At 42.4% G+C, this 23,225-nt stretch overlaps 1 protein-coding gene across 4 annotated transcripts in view; it reads right to left on the minus strand.

Annotated features, from left to right (window-relative positions):
• Positions 1 to 23,225, minus strand: part of LOC126297547 (membrane-associated guanylate kinase, WW and PDZ domain-containing protein 1) — a 376,107-nt gene that overhangs the window by 217,835 nt on the left and 135,047 nt on the right. The window contains exon 1 of one of the 4 annotated variants that reach the window (XM_049988469.1): positions 16,872 to 17,058. The exons of 2 other annotated variants lie outside the window; for them this stretch is intronic. In XM_049988469.1, the coding sequence (XP_049844426.1) occupies positions 16,872 to 17,049 (178 nt within the window). In that variant the 5' untranslated portion in view covers positions 17,050 to 17,058. Of the gene's footprint in view, positions 1 to 16,293; positions 16,445 to 16,871; positions 17,059 to 23,225 lie in introns of those variants that run through there. One more of the 4 variants, XM_049988471.1, reaches the window with a different exon arrangement.

The raw sequence follows: 23,225 nt of genomic DNA on the forward strand, positions 1-23,225 counted from the left end.
AGTTGACGCTAAATAACGAAAAGTGTGAGATGATCCACATGAGTTCCAAAAGAAATCCGTTGGAATTCGATTACTCGATAAATAGTACAATTCTCAAGGCTGTCAATTCAACTAAGTACCTGGGTGTTAAAATTACGAACAACTTCAGTTGGAAGGACCACATAGATAATATTGTCGGGAAGGCGAGCCAAAGGTTGCGTTTCATTGGCAGGACACTTAGAAGATGCAACAAGTCCACTAAAGAGACAGCTTACACTACACTCGTTCGTCCTCTGTTAGAATATTGCTGCGCGGTGTGGGATCCTTACCAGGTGGGATTGGCGGAGGACATCGAGAGGGTGCAAAGAAGGGCAGCTCATTTTGTATTATCGCGTTATAGAGGAGAGAGTGTGGCAGATATGATACACGAGTTGGGATGGAAGTCATTACAGCATAGACGTTTTTCGTCGCGGCGAGAGCTTTTTACGAAATTTCAGTCACCAACTTTCTCTTCCGAATGCGAAAATATTTTGTTGAGCCCAACCTACATAGGTAGGAATGATCATCAAAATAAAATAAGAGAAATCAGAGCTCGAACAGAAAGGTTTAGGTGTTCGTTTTTCCCGCTCGCTGTTCGGGAGTGGAATAGTAGAGAGATAGTATGATTGTGGTTCGATGAACCCTCTGCCAAGCACGTAAATGTGAATTGCAGAGTAGTCATGTAGATGTAGATGAAATGTGGTGCTACAGAATAATGCTCACGGTTAGATGGGTAGGTCACATAAATAATGAGGAGGTAATAAATAGAATTTGGGAGAAGAGAAATTTGTGGCACAACTTGACTACAAGGAGGGATCGGTTGGCAGGACATATTCTGAGGCATCAAGGGATCACCAATTTAGTACTGGAGGGCAGCACGGAGGGTAAAAATCGTAGAGGGAGACCAAGAGATGAACACACTAAACAGATTCAGAAGGATGTAGGTTGCAGTAGGTACTGGGAGATGAAGAAGCTTGCACAGGATAGAGTAGCATGGAGAGCTGCATCAAACCAGTCTCTGGACTGAAGACCACCACCACAACAACAACAACAACAACAACAACAACAACAACAAATATTAAGTAACAGGGTGAATGGGGGTGTATGTGGGGCAGAGTGTGAGCGGAGGTAGGTCGCTGGATTGTGTTCCGTTAACACTACATGGAACGCAGATATGAGTTATTAATAATACTAAAGTAAGTAACGCATACGGACATTATCTGCGTAAATCTCTGCACACTCTCCTAAATTGCTAGAGGGGAAATTGATTCACAGTCATGTTCTCCCTGAAAAGGAGTGCTGCTCGATTTTCAGTTTACAGACTCTAATTCCCCAGCATTAGCGATCTTTTATGTAAATACGTTCCTGTAAACAATGGCTGAGATGTGCTTAATTTGTAAGTGTGACGTTGCCAGGGACCTATGCACTGTTGGAGGGAAAGGGAGTGAATTTGTAAATATGACACCTTTCTGCTGTCTATCGTTGACGGCACATTGGAAAGCCATTTAAATGTGTTGCAGTCACTTGGTGGTGAATTAGTGAATGATCAGAAAGTTATTGCACTTCTCTCGCCATTAATTACGGTAATGGACGTAGCAAAAAAAAAAAAAAAATCAGTTGAAGAATTGGTGGCACTCAGAGTTGGCTGCACTGCGTGAAGCCATTTACCACACATCCACAGTATATCCTCCAAGATGTGTATGAGTATATCTGATGGAACGAGACTGACCATGTTCACGTCTAGAACAATAATCTGCTGTAATGCATTGCTTGACTTATGTTGAAGCATCTGAAGTTATGTAACACCTAAGTAATCTACTTCTGTTGCAGAGGAATGCAGTTTAAGCCTCTGGGTGTCTTTAAGTGTAAGGAGAGGTGAGGCTGGGGTGATGCTTTGGATACCCTCTGCTGTGAAGAGTATTCCAGACAGTGGTAGTGGAGAGAATGACATCAACATTGTTGAATACATGCTGACAGCACCTCACACTCACGACAGACTCATCAGTGTGGTAGACAGCTAACAGCTCCGCCTGTTGCGTTTTTTTCATAATAGCTCACTTAACAACAGCAAATAAGTACGCATTCAATAACTGAAAATAACTCTACTATATAACACGAGCTCGGTGAAATTATCTTGTCTATTCACATATTCAGGAAATAGTGGGGAGGTGTTGTCTGTTAACTGAAAATCGAACAGTGCTCACAGTGGGAGAAGTTGCCTTTCCCGGAAGAACACTACAGCTGTCGTACAGGATAACTATGAATCACTTTCCCTCTAGCAGTGTAGAACAGTGTGCAAAGATTTACGTAGGCTTTCTCCATATGCATTCTTGTGTTAGAATTATTATTTTAACTCATAGTTGCATTCCCTGTAGTGTTAACGTATTTTAAGGAAATACCAACCTCCGGGTATGTCTGTTCACTGTGTTGCCGGTGGTTCATAATGCGCGCTGTGGACGGTCAGTACAACTTTGTGAGACACCCCCCCCCCCCCCCCCCCCTTAGTTGCTTCTTGTGAGGTACTGGGGTTGATGGAGTGGAGAATCTCCTCCTCGCTATTCATTTTGCAGACCTATGAAGGGGGGGAAGTGCATGAACACAATCCAGCTACCTACCTATCCCACACATTGCCCCCTTCCCCCCCCCCCCCCCCCCCCCCTGTGCATCCCTGGAGCACAATGTATCCTTTAATACGGCTCTACTGCAAATAGACGTGGTACACGCATTTAATATTTGTTGTTATCCAACTTTATTTGAAGACAAACATTAACTTTATATCGTTAAAACCTTATTTTTACTAACATGCGATTTTTAAAAAAGCCTGCAACACGCAAACTGTTACTCCTTGAGAAAAAAATAATAGAACGTCTAAACCACTTCCCATTTAACGCAGTTTAATTACATACTGGGAAACATTTTCGCTAGAAGCTACTATTTTCGAGTGATTCAAGACAACGTATAAAAAATATGCTCACACACCATCTGTCATGATTTTTCCCCTAATCGACCTTTTTTAGTCTTCGTTGACAAGATTATTAATTTTGTCTCCTTGTTGATTTCCCTTGAACCCTCCAGGTTGGTTATTTCTTCCCGTCCAGCTCTTTGTTGTCACTTTCCGCCACATCGGCACCTTCAACTCGATTCCTTTCCATTTTACTAAGAGTCCAACTTTCACTTCCATAAAGCAGTGTATTCCATAGAAATTATTTTGCAAGTAATTTTCAACATCTATGTTAAAATGTTTGCTGGTTAAAACGCTTTGCCAATGAAATCCTCTTCACTTCCATTAAGCATCTATTGTCCTCTGTGAATGTCTACGGAGGTGATAAAATTGTTTCACCTGATCAGTTATGACCCCATCCATTTTTACATTGGCTTTAATTTCTATCGTGGTAGTTGATATTCAGCGATTATGATAAAGTTAATTTGGGAAAGGTAATAATAGAACACAAGGGTCTTTCCAAAAAGAGTGTGACGTAGACTACAAAGACTACAATTGCGTCTGAGGACTCAAACTTTCAACGTAACTAAAAAATAGGTGTTATGTTACTGGTGTCCAGACGCGTTGTTTCTCGTAGTGCCGATCGAATAAGCATCGTAGGCGTAAGATTATTTCTTATTCTAATCAGTCGCAGGTGTCAGACTTTATTTGAGCTTAAAATTCACCAACTCCAGTCAATGTATTATAATGGGTCCCAGCGACAGATATTTACTCGACGTTGCCACTGTTTATTAAAAAGCAAAGGTTTAATAGTCTGGCGACTGGTAATATAAACGAAAAGAGACGTCACGGTTTAACCTCTCAACAGTGAGCTCCTTAGAGCAAAGGCACAAGCTCGAGTAACGAAACACCAAGTAGGAATTTGACTTTTTAAAGAATCAATCCTCGCGGCTGCCTTAAGGAACTTAAGGAAATCACAGAACACACTAAAACCCTGAGGACCAGACGGGATCTGAACCCAAATCCTTCGGAATAGGCGTCCAGTGCCTCGCTCGGTCGATCGGTTGCGGACAACTGATGGATGTACGTAGAGACTCGTCACATGTTAATGTGCTTACGTCGCACTATCTATCGAAAGGAGATGAATGGCGGGTGAAACCAATGGGATAAGGTGCTGCTTATGACAGTGCCATTGTCAGTGACGTGGACGTCGGGCATTCGGTTTGGTTAAACTTAGAGCAGAGAAACTTGTACTCTGTGATGCAAATGAAAATAGCGTAGAATGTCAAGAAAGGCGCAAGGTAACTGTTCAACACACATTCTTTAAAATTTGGCTCCTAGCACACATTCCTTAATAGTTTAGTCCATAACCCAAAGACAGTTACAGTTAGGATAGCAGCATATCTTGAGTGGACCGTGAACCATGGAGTGAGTTACGTGGACAGAAGCACAAACATGTGTTCCCTGCTTCACATGACGTTTCAAAGTCTCTCACCTGCGGTCAGCGCGCCGGCCGCGGTGGCCAAGCGGTTCTAGGCGCGTCAGTCCGGAACCGCACGACTGCTACGGTCGCAGGTTCGAATCCTGCCTCGAGCATGGATATGTGTGATGTCCTTAGGTTAGTTAGGTTTAAATAGTTCTAAGATCTAGGGGACTAATGACCACAGCTGTTAAGTCCCATAGTGCTCAGAGCCATTTGAACCTACGGTCAGCGTTTTACTACAGTAGTTTGAAGAGCATGATATAGAACGATACACGTTTGATTCACGATTTCGCCTGTTATCAACCTTATAAGTCATCATACATGAAAATGTAGGAAGACTAAATTTTATCGTCCCTTAGACGTTGAGGCCAACACAGATTGTGCACCAACTCGGTTAAAAAAAAAGTGTGGTGGCCGTCAAGTGCTGCTTTTTTGAAAGCGCCATCTTCGTATTTGTCTGAAGCGCTTTAGGAAAACCACACAATACCTATGTCAGTAGCAAGAATACGAGTCTAGCGTCTTCGATTAAGTCTGGTGCCTGAGCGAGTGACACAATAGACCTCACAATTTTCTCTTCGTGATTCAGACGAAATATGTGATTTGCACTCTGTTATCTGCCTCCCTCTACGTACTTGACTTGTGAAGCCATGCTTCCACCAAATGCATTTGTTTTGCGTTCTACATATGGAGTGAGGTGCTATTTGTGGGATAGTTATACTCGGCCAGCTGATTGGAATATTTTCAGTGCGTGTATACCCCACGCTGCGAACTATGATCGATGTTAATTACCAGTACGGAAATAATCCTTTCTCTATATGTCACCCACATACCAGTTCTGAGTTCTGTGACTCTCAATTGCGTAAAATTTCATCTTGCTGCTGCTCTTTTCTTTCAGCAAACTAGATGAGAATTAACAGTGTAATGCAACATGAGATTTATGCTGCTACCTGAAGATCTTAGGCTTGAAACTGGTTATCACGAAATAAATCGTTATGCCAAAGAAAGTATGGCTGTTTACTGCATTTTGTCATCATGCTATCGTTCAAGTAGCTAAGGAACTGCAAAGCAATAATGGCATAAAAAAAACTCTAGCTTAACCATAAGTTGCGCCTTCTCTCTCTGAGCTGGATACCAATCCACTATTTCACTGATCTTCTAGGCCGTTAGCAGGTTCAGGAGAGTTTTCAATAGCGCCAGTCAGACGATAGCTTTAAAAAAACTGGTCTTCTGAATGAAATGAACATGGACAGTGAACTGCAATGCTGTGGAGGTGCTTTGACAATCAGTTACTGTCTACTGCATTTTAACATACATAGCTTTTAAACGAACATGAAAGCAGAATTGACAGTAAACAAAACTGATTAACAATGTTTATAGCCAGAAGGAATACAGCATTTGTTGACTGGTTCCTAACGGCACTGTGGAATAAGTAATTAATGGACAATGGAACAGTGTAGACTTTGATGCCGGTGACTCTCACACACACTGATTTAAAATACAACCACGCAACTGCTGCGCTCTGTACAAATTAACGGGAAGTTAGCGTTAATGTTTTGTCGGGGTCGATGTCATTAGAGACTGAGAATTAGCTTAACTTAATAACGCTAGGCAGCAAATGAGCCGCGGTCACTTTTACGCAAGCATCCCGCCATCGGCCACAGGAAATAAATCTGGATGGCTACTCCTCTACAATACAGATCCAGTGTCTTAATTATTAGGCCTTCTCGCTCGGCCACAACACCAATGCAGTGTCTTAGCTCTCGAACAATGAATTATGACGTTACTACTACCAAATTTAAGCTACTGCAGTGGTAAAAATTCCCTCAGTAAGAGAAACTGTGTTTACAACCTGCTGTTACGAATCTATATTCTTTTTGCCGGTAGGTAAGTTTGAAAAAGATTTTTTACCACTCTATCACGCACAGGCGACTGGAAAGCTGTACGTGGATATGACTGTTGACTAGCTCTTCCTTTCCCAGCACATGGTAGGGCCAATTGTACTATAGGGCATCGTGCAGAAACTACATTACGGCAAGCAGCATTCACTCCAATTAAGTGCTTCGAATAATATTAAGTATTTATGAAACTGAAAAAAAAACTTAAGATTTGTCTTCCCGTTCTCTCGCCGGCCGCAGTGGCCGTGCGGTTCTGGGCGCTGCAGTCCGGAACCGCGGGACTGCTACGGTCGCAGGTTCGAATCCTGCCTCGGGCATGGATGTGTGTGATGTCCTAGTTAGGTTTAAGTAGTTCTAAGTTCTAGGGGACTGATGACCTAAGATGTTAAGTCCCATAGTGCTCAGAGCCATTTGAACCATTTCGAACCCATTCTCTCTCACTCAAGGTTTGCTGTGGAACTTTACCACTGGATAGCACAGTTTCAGAAATTAAATATGAAACACTTTCCTTAAATACAGTCAGAACTGTCAGATCAAGAAGCATCATTGGATCAAGGAGATGCAAAGACGTATATGGCAAACGTGACAACAACACTGAAGACAGAATTTGAAAACCGATTTTCAGATTTCAAGGAAATGGAACTTGGTCTAGCTTTCATAGTTCAGTTTTTCCAGAAAATGGAGGTGGAAGATATTTCAAGTCAAATCAGTGCTCTTTTAATGAGACCGAACTTGAAAAGGAAATAATTCGATTTCAAAATTACATTTCCTTAAAGTCAAAACACAATGAAGGTAACTTTCGGAAATTATCAAGTGTATAAACCTACCAAAACATTGTAAAAGTAGCATCGAATGTTTTATCGTTTTTTGAATCAACTTATCTACGTGAAAAAAGCGTTTTCACCGATGAACATACTAAAATCTAACAGTAAAAATAAAATGACTGATACTCATCTTACACAATCTGAAAGGTTGCCTCAGACAAATTTTTCGCCAGATTATAATAAATCTGATGGTGATCTGCAAAACCGCGTATATGAAAAAAAAAACATTTATGAAGCATATTTTTTCACATGCGTAGTATCTTCAATACTGAGCAGTAGGCCTAAAGATTTTGATGGAGAGAAAATTACCTTTTATCTTTATTATCTAATTAAAATGGTTAGTTTTGGCTTCGGTCTTGTTTTGTGCTTAAGCCTTCACGAATTTTTAAGTCAGTTGGTCTCTAAAAGTAGTCCTGCATGTAGTAGATCTCAGGGCTGAAAAGTGTGAGCACCCATGGTGCGCATTATGATGCACAGGGCATTAGCCAGCGATACAAACATACATGTATGTGCCTGTGGAGGTAGAGGGCAGCATCAGTTAACACGCGCATACGCCTTTAGTGTTCGTTGAGTGTTGCAAGGTAACTGGGCCGGAGAAAAGTGCTCGTTAGGTTCACGATCCTTTTAGTCCAGTGCTGTACGTATTCCTGCGGGAGGAGGTTTGTGTTGTTTCAGCAGGGCAATGCACGTCTTCCTACGGCTGCTGCCAGGCAAATTACTCTTCGTGGCGTACAGCTGCCCTGGCCAGTAAGATCTCTCCGATGCACACACGCGTTGACTTCATTAAACTAAAACGATCCCTGAATGTGTTGCAGTTTTTTCTGCTAGAGTACCGATATTGTCTATTTCTGTTGAAACGATTGTTTTGGATCGAATGAGCAGAGCAGAGCAGAAACAACAAAAATGTTTCAACAGCCTCGTTCGGATTAACAAATGCGCACGAAGCAGCGCTGTAGTTGTTTTGGGACGAGCAGGCGGAGAGTGATAACTGTATCGCTGTGGCTGGGCGGTTGCCTTTTATCGGCCACACCGGAAGCGCCTCCGCTTGCGCAGTACGGGCTACCAACGCCTACTGCTCTTCAGCCCGACTGACTCGCCACCAACTTGAATTCACGCCCTGTTACTTCTGTCCGACGACACTGCTCGTGAAAGTGATTAGATGTGCTCATTGTCTCTCCAAACACTTCCCATAACCAATTCAAAGGTGTAACTGCTTAAATAATGCTTGGGCTGTTTACGAAAGTGGCGTATTGTTCTGAAACGTTGTTTTTCACGTGGCTCAATTCATCACACCTTTCAGTTCATCTAACTAAGACGTTAATTAGGCAGTGCATTGGCGGAGCTGTCATTTGTACTCGGGAACTTCATGTGAAAAGGTTTCCGACGCCATCATGGCCGCACGACGGTAATTAGCAGACTTTGAAAGCGTAATGACAGCAGGAGCTAGACGCATAGGACATTGAATTTCGGAAATCGTTAGCGAATTCAATATTCAGAGATGCACAATATCAAGTGTGTTACGAGGATATCACGAACAACGCACTGGCCGATAGCCTTCACTTAACGACCGCCGGCCGCGGTGGTCTAGCGGTTCTAGGCGCTCATTCCGGAACCGCGCGACTGGTACGGTCGCAGGTTCGAATCCTGCCTCGGGCATGGATGTGTGTGATGTCCTTAGGTTAGTTAGGTTTAAGTAGTTCTAAGTTCTAGGGGACTGATGACCACAGATGTTAAGTCCCATAGTGCTCAGAGCCATTTGAACTTAACGACCGAGAGTAGGGTGGTTTCCGTAGAGGTGTCAGTGCTAACTGACAAGCAACACTGCGTGAAATAATCGCCTAATCAGTGTGGGACGTAAGACAAACGTAACCGTTAGGACAGAGCGGCGAATCTGACGTTAATGGGCTGTGGCAGCAGACGATCGAAGCAAGTGCTTTGATAACAGCACGACATTACCAGCAGCACCTCTCCTGAACTCGTGAACATACTGGTTGGGCTCTAGACGACTGGTAAACCGTGGCCTGGTCAGATAAGACCAGATTTTAGTTGGTAAGAGCTGCTGGTAGGGTTCGAGTGTGGCGGAAACCCACGTGGCCATAGACACAAGTTGTCAAGAAGCCACTGTGCAAGCTGGTGGTGGCTCCCTAATGGTGTGGGCTGTCTTTACATGAAATGGACTGGATCCTCTGGTGCAGCTGAACCGATTATTGACTGGAAATGGTTATGTTCGGCTACTTGAAGACCACTTGCAGCCATTCACGGGGTTCATATTCCCCCACAACTGTTCGCAATAGGTTTGAAGAACACTGTGGACAATTAGAGCGAATGATTTCGCCACTCAGATCGCTCGACATGAATCCCTCGAACATTTATGGGACATAATCGAAGGGGCAATTTGTGAACAAAATTCTGCACCGTCGATTATGGACGGCTACAGAGACAGGAAGGATCAGCATTTTTTCAGGGGACTTCCAACGACTTGTTGAGTATATACAAAGTGGAGTCGCTGCACTACGCCGGGCGAAAGGAGGTCCGAAACAATATTAGGAGGGAGCTCATGGACTTTGTCACATCAGTGTATTTCAACACGGTATCTGCTTAGTAGCTGTCAAAGGCCTTATACGCACGTATCGTGAGGAAGGTCAAGAATCGCACTGAGCACTCTATATTTTTTTGCACCATAAATTGTGCGTACAGGATACACAAATAGAAGTATATCCTTCACATAGAAGCATCACAAAACGCAAAAATGTATTTCAAAAGTTCACAATGTTGATACCTATCTACCTCCCGCTGAGTATTCTACTAAGTGAGCAACCTGATACTTGCAGGATTCTACTGGTGGAGCACTGAATGCCAAATGTGGCTGTCCGGATTCCAGCTCAGTTCCGAGACACAGTAGCAAATCGTCACACGTGACCCGCACAAGGATAATCGCATTCCTAAAATATTTATTGAAATTCTACACTGATTCCGAATCTAGTAAATACGTCTTTAGCTCTATAGATTTGGCACTTGCTCTACGGGTTTTGAAAAAAATCGAAGTGGTTGTTTTCCGATAGTCGACAGATAATCAGTAGGTAGAAAACGCTAATCGTGCTGCTGAAGACTCTGTCAACAAAAGGACGGTATCTGCGTGTTTAACGTCCCGCGAACAATGCGGCCAGAGACCTCATCCGTGCAAGACATTGGAAATGACGTGGCCATAATGTAGTTAACAGAACCACGGGATGTCTAAAGTCGGGATGGACAACTGGAGACTGATACCAGCTCCGTCAGAAAAATTGTAAATGATTTCACAGACATGGTATTTATGGATAATCATTTCCATTTCCTAAGAGACGAAGAACAACACTCAAGCAATGGAAACGCGCAATAACAGTACCAAAATGTTCGAATGACAGTGCATCTTCTGTTGGGCGTAATTAACTAACTGTTCGAAAGGATTCCCTTACCCATCACAGAATGTCCACAAAGAATTTTGCTTGTGAAACTACGATCAACCAATTTCAATGCTGCTGTAATACATTTCGAGGAAAGAGAACGAGACAAAAACCACTTTTACATGGATGCAAAAACGTGGTAGCTAGTGAACATTCGAGTCTCGGGTTGGAAATGACATCTATGAAAACATACAGAAAATTTATGAAAAATTTGCGTGATTAATTCTGTGGATCTCTTTAAGTACGCCAGGTACTACGCAGACTATACAAGCTCGTCCTGAATGAAGAACTGAAACTGGCAAAGGGAAGAGACCCTACAACACAAGTCACTATATTAAAAACGAAATTTGAATGAAAGAAACGACGGCTGTGGAGGGAGTGCGTCAATGGCCGCAGGATATATTTACTCACTCGTCCCAAAATAGACGATTCCTCACAGAAAAGAACAACCACTCAACTTGGGATTTGCCAGACGGCAATAGTACTGCAACACTGCCAATCGCGTAATCGTAAATAAATCTTTATTATAGTAACCTTTTATTGTTTAGTGGTCACGATGTTACTCTCTGTTCTGGAAACTTAATTAAAATCTTAGTTTACCAACTCAAGCATGCAGGATAGTGCTGTTGGGAGAACAGGTAAGGCTTGCATATGTCCAGGGGTGTCTGTGTTTATATGAAGCTAACCAGAAATGTGGTTATTATTTACGATAAATATGAAAATACGGTACTGAAATACATATCAAAATAGTACCAACCAGTATGTTCGTGAATACGATGCTCTGTCATACCACTGTGCATTTACGGCACTCTTGTCAACAAAGCCGCTCCACTCCTACACGGTACACACATTTACCAACCGAAGGGTAATTTACGCAATTACATTTTCATGAAGTATTAATCAGCATTATTAGTTTCTACAAGGCAAAATTTTTATTCGATTAAATTACTAGCCATGTCATGTCTGATGAAAAGTTTGTTTCTTCTTGTGAGAACAAACTGTGTTAATTCGACACATAAGTAAATGCAATTTTAGGGCCCTTTATGGACACATCACTTGAAGCTTCCGACAACTCTTTTCTTGGACGCACTTCCGATGTAGCTGAAGCAGCATTTCAATTGAACACATTTTTCCGTGAAAGTATGCGAAAACTCTTCAAACACATGAGACACAAGCGCTCAAACTGAAAATAAAAGCTCCAAATATACTTAGGACAAACAAAGTATGGTTAACTGTACTGCGAGGTCGAAATTCGGGCAAGTTTTTGATAATGAGCGTGCTGTTTTCTACATTAATATCTATCGTTGTAGAAAATATATCTATCTTACTCTGACGATTGATTCTGAAACAAGGTGGTGAGCCACATCAAGAAGGACATCGAGCTCTGTCTTAACACTGGACCGTCTGGTACACTGATTTAGTAAACTCCTCGATAAACCACAGCATAGATTACATGATACTAGGGCAAATGGTATATACGAACGTTCTTCCTGGCACGTGTTAACTAATGCAATGGCACAGCCACCATAAGTCACTGCCACATTCTAAAAGTAACGTACACATCGTTAGCGACAAGGTTCAGGATGTAGGAAGAAAAACGGTGGGTACTGGACACTAGTGTGGAAAGAAATTACTATCAATAACGGTATAAACCGTTTTGTACGAACGAAAGTTTGACAGAAGTTTTGGAATATCCTGGCGATCCAAACTGCTTAAAAGAAAATAATAATATACTACGCAGCATTGATCGCCCACGCAGGTGGTCCACATATACTGTGCGCTACCATGTAGACGAGAAACAAATAAAGATTAGGATTTGATGCCCTGTCAACGCAGCACGTGCTGCGATAGGACACGGTTTAAGAATGAGATAGGTTGTGTGATTTTCAGAGGAGTCGTACCAGTATATGAGGAGTCCTATTTAGGGAAATGTTAGAAAACCTAAATCTAGACAGCCCGACGGGGATTTCAATCCCGCTCTTCTCGAACGTTAAGTCTAATGTCTCAACCGCTGAGTCACCTCGCTCGGTGAGGATGCAAAGGAAGATATGCTTTATAATTAGTTTTTAGTCTAAATGGTAGTTACAGCTACAACCTGTTTTGAACGACTTAATTCGATGCATTTAAAAGTCTCGGAACTTGTCGTTTGACATTACCTGTATACAAAGCTCTAACAGGTCGAGTAATGCTTAACCAAAGTAGAAAAACGCTGTTCTTCAAAAGTTTTAATAATATAGGACGCCATTACGCTGATGTCCTATTGCCTTGCGAACTTCTGACATCTATGAGTAATGCTTAACCAAAGTAGAAAAACGCTGTTCTTCAAAAGTTTTAATAATATAGGACGCCATTACGCTGATGTCCTATTGCCTTGCGAACTTCTGACATCTATGAGGAGAAAATACTAAATATTCCACACGTTACACAATGATGATATCAATTTACCAGGTAACTGCAATGGCGGCGCCTAATGCCGTACGGAACAGTAACACTTACGTAAAAGTATTTTATCTACTTGGTTTAAGCACAACTCAATCTAATGAGTATGTAGCAACTAATGAAAATTAGTGCCAGACCGGATCCGACACAGGATGTCGCACTTATCGCTAGGAGTCACCTTTAGGCTACCCCGGTTCAGGTCCAAGCCTGCCACTGTCACTGATGTTTCTACCTAAAATTTCTGAACACAAGAATTAGTTCTATAACGGAGTTTGTAGTAACAGTACTACTGAGGGAACGAATTGGGGATCATATATATAATCCACTGAATTAGAGTCACTGAGATGAATGGATCGATCTGATAGATATCGAAATCGTATCAGTAAAAACCGATCAGAAATGTCGAGCCTGCAATGTAATGCGTACTGCTTGAGTAATTAAACTTATTGGCAGGTGTAAATGTCAGTGACAATGACAGGGGCCATAAGGTTTGCTCAGATCGCTTAACAGTCAAGGTTACTGCTCGCAAGAAGCAGGAAACCCGGGCTCCCGTCTGGCACAAATTTACCTCCATTGCTTAGTGGTCAGCGTGTCTGACTGCCATGCTAATGACTCGGGTTCAATTCTCGATACTGCCAGTGATTGTTTTTTTTATTTTATTGGGCGGAAGAAAGGGCGGGTGTGCACTCAGCATCGGTAAGGCAACTGAGGAGCTGCTCGAGTGACAGCTGCCCGGCTGCAAGGTGTGGGAACTGCAACGGCTGTGATGACTCTCAAACGCCTCCATATAGCATACAAATGATTTCGTTGGGTGTCACAGCGACCGTTCGGTACTGGATGGCCTGTTGCGACCAGTCTGCGGAGGTTTCCATTTTTTTCATATTCATTACAGTATTTCACAACCGATTTTCATTGCATTCTCTGCATCCCCAACGATTCACTCATTTCAACGGATCAAATTAAACTGTTATTACTCTAGCCGTTTAAAACTCTACAATTACGTAATGACTTAAGATGAGCTTCCGCAACTCTAAATGTATCGTAATTTAGTAAATTCTACAAAACAGATTTGTTACTGCTAGCTGTTACGCGATTCAAAATATGTTTACAACATTTACAAACCCAGCTGGTTTGTTAAAGGAGTGTAATGTACTTTGTAACTGTATCAGAGACTGAACCTCATTATCTGCTAGCTAAGGGCGGAGACGGTAGCCGATTAGCGACATACTAGCCGTGGCAAGCCGTGAGCGCAGCTGGTCGTTGCTCGCGCTCCACTAAGTACTTTCTCGGCATTTCATCCGCGCCTTTGGCTGCCGTTCCGCTTTCATCTCTACCCAAGTTCCGCCTCCTGACACAGGTGAGGTCGCTCACGTTCTGTTTCTCCCGTACCGAAACAACATAAAGCTGCACTGCCTCACAGACAGTTAACACGTCAAATCAGCTCTTTGCTCCTAGCACCGATTTTAAGAGCGTTAACTACAATGGATTGCAAAGATGACGAATTTACACCGTACAATGAGCAAGTTCTAATATCAATCACATAATGAAACACGGTAAATCGAATTATTGGTGACATGAGTGACACGCTTCAAGAGAATTTGGAAAATAAATGCCAATGAATAGATCTTTAGCCTACATCCGTTCCAAAACATTCAGCCACCAGCATCGCATTTGCTGAAATGAACCGGTGTCCGAATTTGAAAATGTGTTATTTGCGATGAGGCCTCAATCTTTCGCCTCGCGGCGTAAGTCAAACGCCACCTTCACACTACTGCCTCCAAACTATTACTATCTTACTATAATAGACACAGCACAAAATTACTTCATGATCTGGAGACGAAAGACCGATGTGAGGCAGCCATATCAACATACAAAGAAATTTGCAATCTGATTACTATACCTTTGTAACAGCTGCACTATTTAGTTTCTTTATTTTTGACGTTGTACGGTTCATAAAATATAGTGTGACAGTCCGAAATATAGGCATCGTTCAAATGGAACAAGAAAATAAAATACACAGACTCGACGACGCTTGTATTTAGCATCATGAAAACCAGAAGTGAACAGTTTTGAACCGAAAACCACAAAAATAATACCAGTGGAGGGATGCCTGACAAAAACCACAAAGTATGGAGTTATTTCTAAAGATCTCCATCAAAACTGACACCACACACCCATTTATTTTCATATGTTTTTCTAAGAAACATGCACAATGCAGCCGCCCACTCGTAAAGTTTAGCACATAAAATAGTTTGCTTCGGCAGTACGCGCTAATTACTTTCTTGTACGAAGGAGTAATATACAGAAACGAGCGATGACAAATATTATTACATTGCGGTGTGTTCAAGGTTCGGCACCGCTCGAAATCAGCACTAAAAGGTTGTCGCATTATCGGAATACATTGGATGTTAAAAAAATATTCATCGGAAAACGAATATTAACACAAAGATGGACGGATGCAAAAATTTATTAACACTTCATAGCTATTAACAGTCACTCTTCTATTAAAGTGCTCCTCCAATAACAAACTGTATTTTGATTGAATGCGCTAGCAGGATTCTAAGACTTTGTGTACGTAAACCAATATTAATTTACTACCACTGTCAAGCCGACGAAATGGGTCAAAAAATGTTGAAATCTTAGTCAAAAAACGTTCCAGTCAAAAGAATTAAACATTCAACAACCGGTAAATGAAACATTGTGCCCGATACCAAAATGATTAATCCATTTATAATTTTACTCAATCCCTGCTTAAAAAAGTAAGCTGGCTAAAAAAACTTCTGATACACAATGCGTGTTTCGGAAGTACACTGCACATATCGAGATCGTCCCCAGAGCAATATTTCTAAAAAAAAAAATTATTTCATGAAAACTAGTATTGTGGCAGGATCACCTGTAACACGTGTGATTACAAGTGGTGTTCCCGTTTGTAGGCAAGACGACTGGGAACACAATGACTTCGTTTTTTTTTCCTTCAGGGTCACTCTACAAAGCGACAAACTTCATCTACGAAACAACCCAAATGTATTATGCTGCATGCGCACAATATGCCGTAATAAAAGGAATCCAGCGTCTATTCAAATAATCTTCAGTCAGATGTCTTCGCTGACCAACCACACCCACGCCACTGCAGATTTCGGACTTAAATGGTAAAAGTGATTACTGTTCTCGGTTACAGTAGAGAAGCAGAAGCAACTACAACTGCGGTAAATCAAATAACTAAGGCCAAAGGAAAAGAAGCAATGTTTACCAGATGATTCCGGTGACAAAAAGGTGAACGACCACTTTTTTCACGTATCACGAGCCAAATCTAACAGACGGGCGAGATCAACTGTGCTGCAAGACACTTCTACGAAAACACTCGAAATCTTAAAACTGTATGCACACATTAAACGCATCCGGTCCACGAGATTACGACGTCCTCGAGCAATGGGGGTAAGAATAACAGGTTTGAGTCCCAACGGCTGACGTCGCCGTCTCACTCACAATAAACTCGTTTAACCGAGAAGTATTTTAAACTCCACCGCAGTAACGACGAAAGAAAACGCTGGTGCCGTGCCAAGGTCAGTTCGAGCCTCAGCTACCGACGCCAACATCGGTGGACAGGTTCTTTTCCTCTGGATGCCCCCTCCATTCCTTCCTTCGAGCAAACAGCATTCGTGGGCGATTGTTAACTCTCTTCTCAATCATCCGCTCGTCTGCCTTTCACGTAGTTATCTTTTTTCCTTTCACTGCACACATACACAGCCGTACACAAGCGCGTCCCGTTACAATGACAAACTGTGGCGATGCACGCATTAAAAAACAAACATCGGGGTCACTACGTACGTCTATTCAGCGAGGAGCTCGACGTCTCAGCGTCAGCGAGGTAGTCCGAGGAGGGATCGGCGGCGAAGTGCTTGAGGTGATCGCGCTTGGCGTTGCGCAGGTTGTCAGAAGCCTCCCAACCGGCAGCGGCGCCTGCGCGCTGGCCAGCACTGCACATGGCGCGCGGCGCGGCCGCCATGCTGCTGCAGACTGACTGCGCTCCCCACTCCAACCGTCACAGCAGATGCCACTATCCGGCGTTGCCGGTTGCTACACGAAAGCGGGTCACACCGTCGCCAGTACACATTTTTATGAGTCTGCCGCGTCACTGAGCCCCTCCCCCCGCGACGTCGTCGTTCTGACACCTCGGTAACACGCTTTCCAACATATTTGTCCAACTTTCGGAAACACTAGGATGGATTCAATAATCTCTCCCATCCTAAGCAGTCCACCGGGTTTTCCATGTCATGTGCAGAGTCGATCTCGGCGTAACGTAAACACTGTCCCGGACACTGACAATGGCAGTAGTCGACCAGAAGGTTGATTTGAACAACGAAGTGTTTCACTTGCGCTATCCAACTAGAGTAAAGATATTACTGCAACAAAATTATTTAAAAAGGCAGCAAAAAAGTATCCGTTAAGCAAAACATTTGTTACAGAGACGGTTTCCTTAGATATCACAGAGTAGGGGTTTGGTCACAAATGTAACAAAAAGAAATAATAATAAAATCTCTGTCGTTTCACGCATCATGGCCCCACTAAATACATTATTTTCCTCTTTTTTTTCTGTAAAACGTAACTGACGGCCGTTGTGGCCGAGCGGCTCTAGGCGCAACAGTCTGGAACCTCGCGACCGCTACGGTCGCAAGTTCGAATACTGCCTCGGGAATGGATATGTGTGATGTCCTTAGGTTATTTAGGTTTAAGTAGCTCTAAGTTCCATGGGACTGATGATCTCAGATGTTAACTCCTATAGTGCTCAGAGCCATTTGAACCATTTTGAGAAAACGTAACTCTCAAAGTTCTACGATAAAACTAACACCTTATCCTCTTTTGAACTCAACAGTTCACTCATTATAGAGGGTTGCGGACTCAGTTTTTCATGTAAGCAAATGGGATGTTGCAGTACGCAGAATGGAAACCAAGTTCCAACACTATGGTCTTGATGTCAGCTAACAGTGCGTGTGGAGTGTTACATACTGAAGAGGTAGACGGTATTGAGGAACACTAATTTCTTATATAATTAAATAATTTGTTTGCAAAACTGCAGTGTAAACTAAGAACAAACCGAATGAGGTTGCGCTGTTTGTAACAGACTACCTTTGGATTCCAGATGATGAAAGCTTCAATATTCATCCCGCCATCCTGTTTTCGATTTTTCGCGATTTCTTTAACTTACTACACTTGTCCGTCCTCTTTTGGAGAACTGCTGCGCTATCTGGGATTCAAAATGGTTCCAATGGCTCTGAGCACTATGGGACTTAACATCTGAGATCATCAGTCCCCTAGATCTTAGAACTAATTAAACCTAACTAACCTAAGGACATCACAGACATCCATGCTCGAGGCAGGATTCGAACCTGCGACCGTAGCGGTCGCGCGGTTCCAGACTATCTGGGACCCTTACCATATATGATTAACGGAGTACATTGAGAAAGTTCAAAGAAGATCAGTACATTTTGTATTATCGCGAAATAGGGGAGAGTGTGTCACGGGCATTATACAGGATTTGGGATGGACATCATTAAAACAACGGCGTTTTTCGTTGCGGCGGAATCTTCTCACGAAATTTCAGTCACCAAATTTCTCCCCCGAATGCGAAAATATTTTGTTGACGCCAACCTAGATAGAGATAAAATACAATAAAAAAAAGGGAAATCAAGAACTCGCGCAGAAAGATATAGATGTCCGTTTTTCCGGCGCGCTGTTCGAGATTGGAATAAAAGAGAATTACTGTGAAGGTGGTTCGATGAACCCTCTGCCAGGCACTTAAGTGCAATTTGCGGAGTATCGATGTAGATGTAAGTGAATGCCGGGATGTTTCCTCCTATAAAGGCACAGATCACTACCGATCCCATCCTTGGGAAACTAGACCTGTAAACATGCAAATGCCTTTATATATTAATTAAGTTTTTTTTAACTCTAAGCCGGCCGCGGTGGTCTCGCGGTTCTAGGCGCGCAGTCCGGAACCGTGCGACTGCTACCGTCGCAGGTTCGAATCCTGCCTCGGGCGTGGATGTGTGTGATGTCCTTAGGTTAGTTAGGTTTAAGTAGTTCTAAGTTCTAGGGGACTAATGACCACAGTAGTTGAGTCCCATAGTGCTGAGAGCCATTTAACTCTAATATCATGTCGTGTCCAACGTCATATCCAGCATCCTAGTAAAAGTGACCTATGGCTACTTGACACTACTAACGCTATTGGTAGGTCACTACTTTCCTCCGAGCTTAGTACTGCCAACGTAGAACACGAACAACGGTGCAGCTTGTCATTTTTCATAAATCCATACAACTGCCGGAGGTTAATTTCCTGCATTGTACCAAGGAAAAAAAAAAAAATCTGTGCTACCAACGCTCGGACGCATACTGCCTACTTTTCTAGTCATCCTCCGGTAAATTCAAACCAAGTCACATTAACTTTCCTTCGATGCACTCGATAGCATTCTTAGCAATTTGAGATGATTATGCTTGCTGGTCGACAAGTGTCAACGAAAGTCGAAAAAGTAGTAAGTTCACAGACCAGATTGTACAATGCAGAATGCAATATTACGTCGGCGACGCCTGGAATTTAACCAAGGAAAAAATAAGGAAAGCGGAGATCACTCTGAGGTTGTGTGTTAATTATGATAAAATAACTTAGTCAATGTGTAAAACACGTTATATGGCATAAAAAAGCAGAACTTGGTAGATGACCTTGAATTTATAATCGAAATTGAAAGACATTTTAACTGTACGAAATGAATTTGTTACAATATTCACGTAACGTCAACACACACTGGGTACCGTAAGAATCAAAACCATAATGTCATTAAAAATAGCGTGAACTACCTCAATAGGAAGCAAATCTTGTTCTCCTTGAAAAGTCGCTCTTCGCACAGAAATGATATGGAGAAGGACTTTACATTAATGCGCCTCCTTTTTATGGGACTTTTCTCGCTAAAAATTACTGCCTTCAGCATCCACAGGCAGAGGCAAGTATAGTAAAAATCGAAAATTCTTTCCACTATTGTAGCTGTAAAAGCACATTTTTAAAAATTGCACCTTTTTTGCTGAAAATAAAAGAGAAGAAAAATGCAATTGTAGATGGACGTGGCTGGCTAATCGCATATAAATGTAGGGATGAGGTAGTCACTCTGTGATACACACAAAAAGCCTTCTGAAAGCTAACCCTGGAGTTCAGACAATGTCCAGAATTCTACGTTTTGCAAGTATCGTCTAATTAGTAACCAACACGGAGGGCAAATCATGACTTAAATTTACAGCTACCTGCTAAACAGAATATAAAGCTTACCTCTATCGTGGCATACTGAAATCTGTACATTACAACTACGGGGTCTTTCTGGATGGAGATGAATACAACTACATCCCACCTCTGTTACTATAAGGAGTACCGAAACAATGGGGATTGTTTCTTTCAATGGCTGGAGTTTGCTATCCCTCACTTCCTGCCGCGCGGCTCTCATTGTTAACAGAAGCAGGCTTTTTGCACTAATCCTAAGGGCCTCATTGTTCGCAAATGGTTATTCAGTCGCTCCATGGTTGGACGAGCAACAGCGTGGTTGACAGGCTCCTATAGTTCCAGAGAGTATTTTGTAAACTCGTCGTACCTTTGCGAGCCGTCGTCAGATGTGAAATGGCTGGTCAAAGGCTGGAAATAGAGCTGGTCGTACATCTAGTCTGTTCCCATAAAACATATAAACTTCGATCAACAGACACCTTTAAGTGGTAACCTCTCACGTGGGATCCTTCGCAAACAATTATCTAATCTTTCTGTGTAGTCCTTGAAACAAACACTGAATGAAACGTGCAGCTCCTGAGACAGGAGCGTGGAAGTCTAACAAGAGAACCGCACCACCAATTTGATTCATATTGACAGGATGTGTAGGAAACAACTAGGACTTCACCATGTCTAAAAAGGAAGGCGGATCTCTCAACCACTTTCGAAAATGTCGAGTTCGAAAATTTTAAGGTGCCCCAATACGCCAGGGATGATGATGACGTTTGGTTTGTGGGCGCTCAACTGCGAGGTCATCAGCGCCCGCACCCATTCTCAGTCCGTACACAGTCCAATCTAGCCACTTTCATGAATGATGATGGAATGATGAGGACAATACAAACACCCAGGCCCCGGACAGAGAAAATTCCCGACGCGGCCGCCAAGTGAACTCCGCACACGTGCGGAGCTCTTACGTGCGTGTTTTGTCACCCAAGTACACGCTACACCCACTGCCACGCCATACTGTCTGAGGTGGAAAGAGGTGGGGGGCAGGGGAACTGGCAAGCGCCGCAATTTTCAGTATTATTTTATTATTTTTGTCGCGCTGAAGACGTAATAAAATTTATATCTGGTACCAACTGTCAGTATTCAGACACATGCAGACAATTTCACACGTTTTCGATACTACGGCTGTCACGTCATAGTCGATTATTTAGTTTCGCAATCTAAAAAACTTATTGCACATATATCGGTTGAAACCTTGCATCATGTTTGGAACCTCACTATGCAGACATGGAAACTCTTCCCGAAGAAAACAATGTAGAACTTCTGACAGTTTTAACGTAAAAGAATTTGTCTTTTAAAAGAGACCTGGAATGCCTAACGATCGCCGGCCGGTGTGACCGAGTGGTTATAGGCGCTTTATTCTGGAACTGCGCGACCGCGAATCCTGCCTCGGGCATGGATATGTGTGGTGTCCTTAGGTTAGTTACGTTTAAGTAGTTCTAGGGGACTGATGCTCAGAGCCATTTGAACTATGTTTGCATAACGATCAGTTCCATCTGCATAGACACTAACGTGCAGAAATAAGTTCTTGTTCATCTTGGAACATCTTACTGTGGGTGGTGTCAAGTGTACTTAAAGTGAGAGGTCTGTAATCCGTTCTCAATGTTTCTAATTTTCGTTCCCACTTTCCTTTTTCCTTCAGTAATTCAACAGTTTGTGGGTCTTATGTCGAAAAGTCGTTCCTGGCATGACTCTTGACCAAAGCACCCTGCAGTTGTATGTAACGTCTCCATACTCTTCATTCAATTCGATCAAAAACTGATGACATAATAATGCGAGTGACTTCACAAATTTTCTATTCATACCATCAATTTGATCACCAGCTCCATGGCAGCAAACGTAGCAGAAAGCGCCTCTTGATGTACAAAACGATGAATACCGCACAAATAGACTGTGGATCTTTCTAAGTTTCCGCTCTTTCATTGTCAACTAGATGTTTAATTTCTTTCTGCGAGGTATTGTAATATCGTCCCGTAGAAAATGTGCGGCATATGTCGATTATGCTACTGCATAATAGACATGAGAATTTCCTCTCCTTCTGTTCTATGATACCTATTAATTTTTAATGGCTTGTGACGACAGATCGCTAGACTGCCTCTTTTAGTGCAAACAGCCACTGAACCTGTGAAATTACTTTATATCACGAACAAACAGCGAAGGATAAACAGCACTGACACCACGATTCTTCCGAACCTAAGAAAGTTGTTCTGATCTAAAGGTGACGCAACAAATGACGGATGGAAGAGCGTCGCATAGCACTGATGAATAAATTGTCGCGCTGTACTAAGCAGTTTCGAGATGTGCCCTGACCGGTCGCTCTCTGGATCGCACGTGCGCAGCACATTGTGCACGCCGGGGCCAACGTTGCTCTACCCTTTGTACGGTCGCCAGCATCCAAGGGGTCCGCAGCTGAGCAAGTAAGTGCTTAGTTTCATATGTGTTGTGTGTCTCGAACAGATCTCACTATCTGTACTGTTTTCGTTCCCACGTAATTCTAACAACAGATTTATTATGACTGTGTAAACTATCAATATTTGATTATTAATTTATTATTTTCATAATAGTTATCCTGAAAAAGGGAGGATACATTTTTATCGTAAAGAGATTGGAAATTAAAAAATCACACATGAGAACGTTCAATTAAATCAGTATAGTGCTCTTATTTACATTACTGTATAAACATTTGTGACAAGTATATGGAACCTATGGAACACTGCATGAATCAGGATGATACCGAATGTAGAAACGTGGTAAACAATGGTTACTGTGACAAACAGCACATGTAATAAACGCCGAATTTTTGCATGTACATAGTTTTTAAAATGTGTATGCTGCAAAGCTAACACGATTTACATTCATAAATGCTTTTCGTAGGT

This window comes from Schistocerca gregaria, chromosome X, assembly GCF_023897955.1.
Source record: "Schistocerca gregaria isolate iqSchGreg1 chromosome X, iqSchGreg1.2, whole genome shotgun sequence".
Lineage (NCBI taxonomy): Eukaryota > Metazoa > Arthropoda > Insecta > Orthoptera > Acrididae > Schistocerca > Schistocerca gregaria.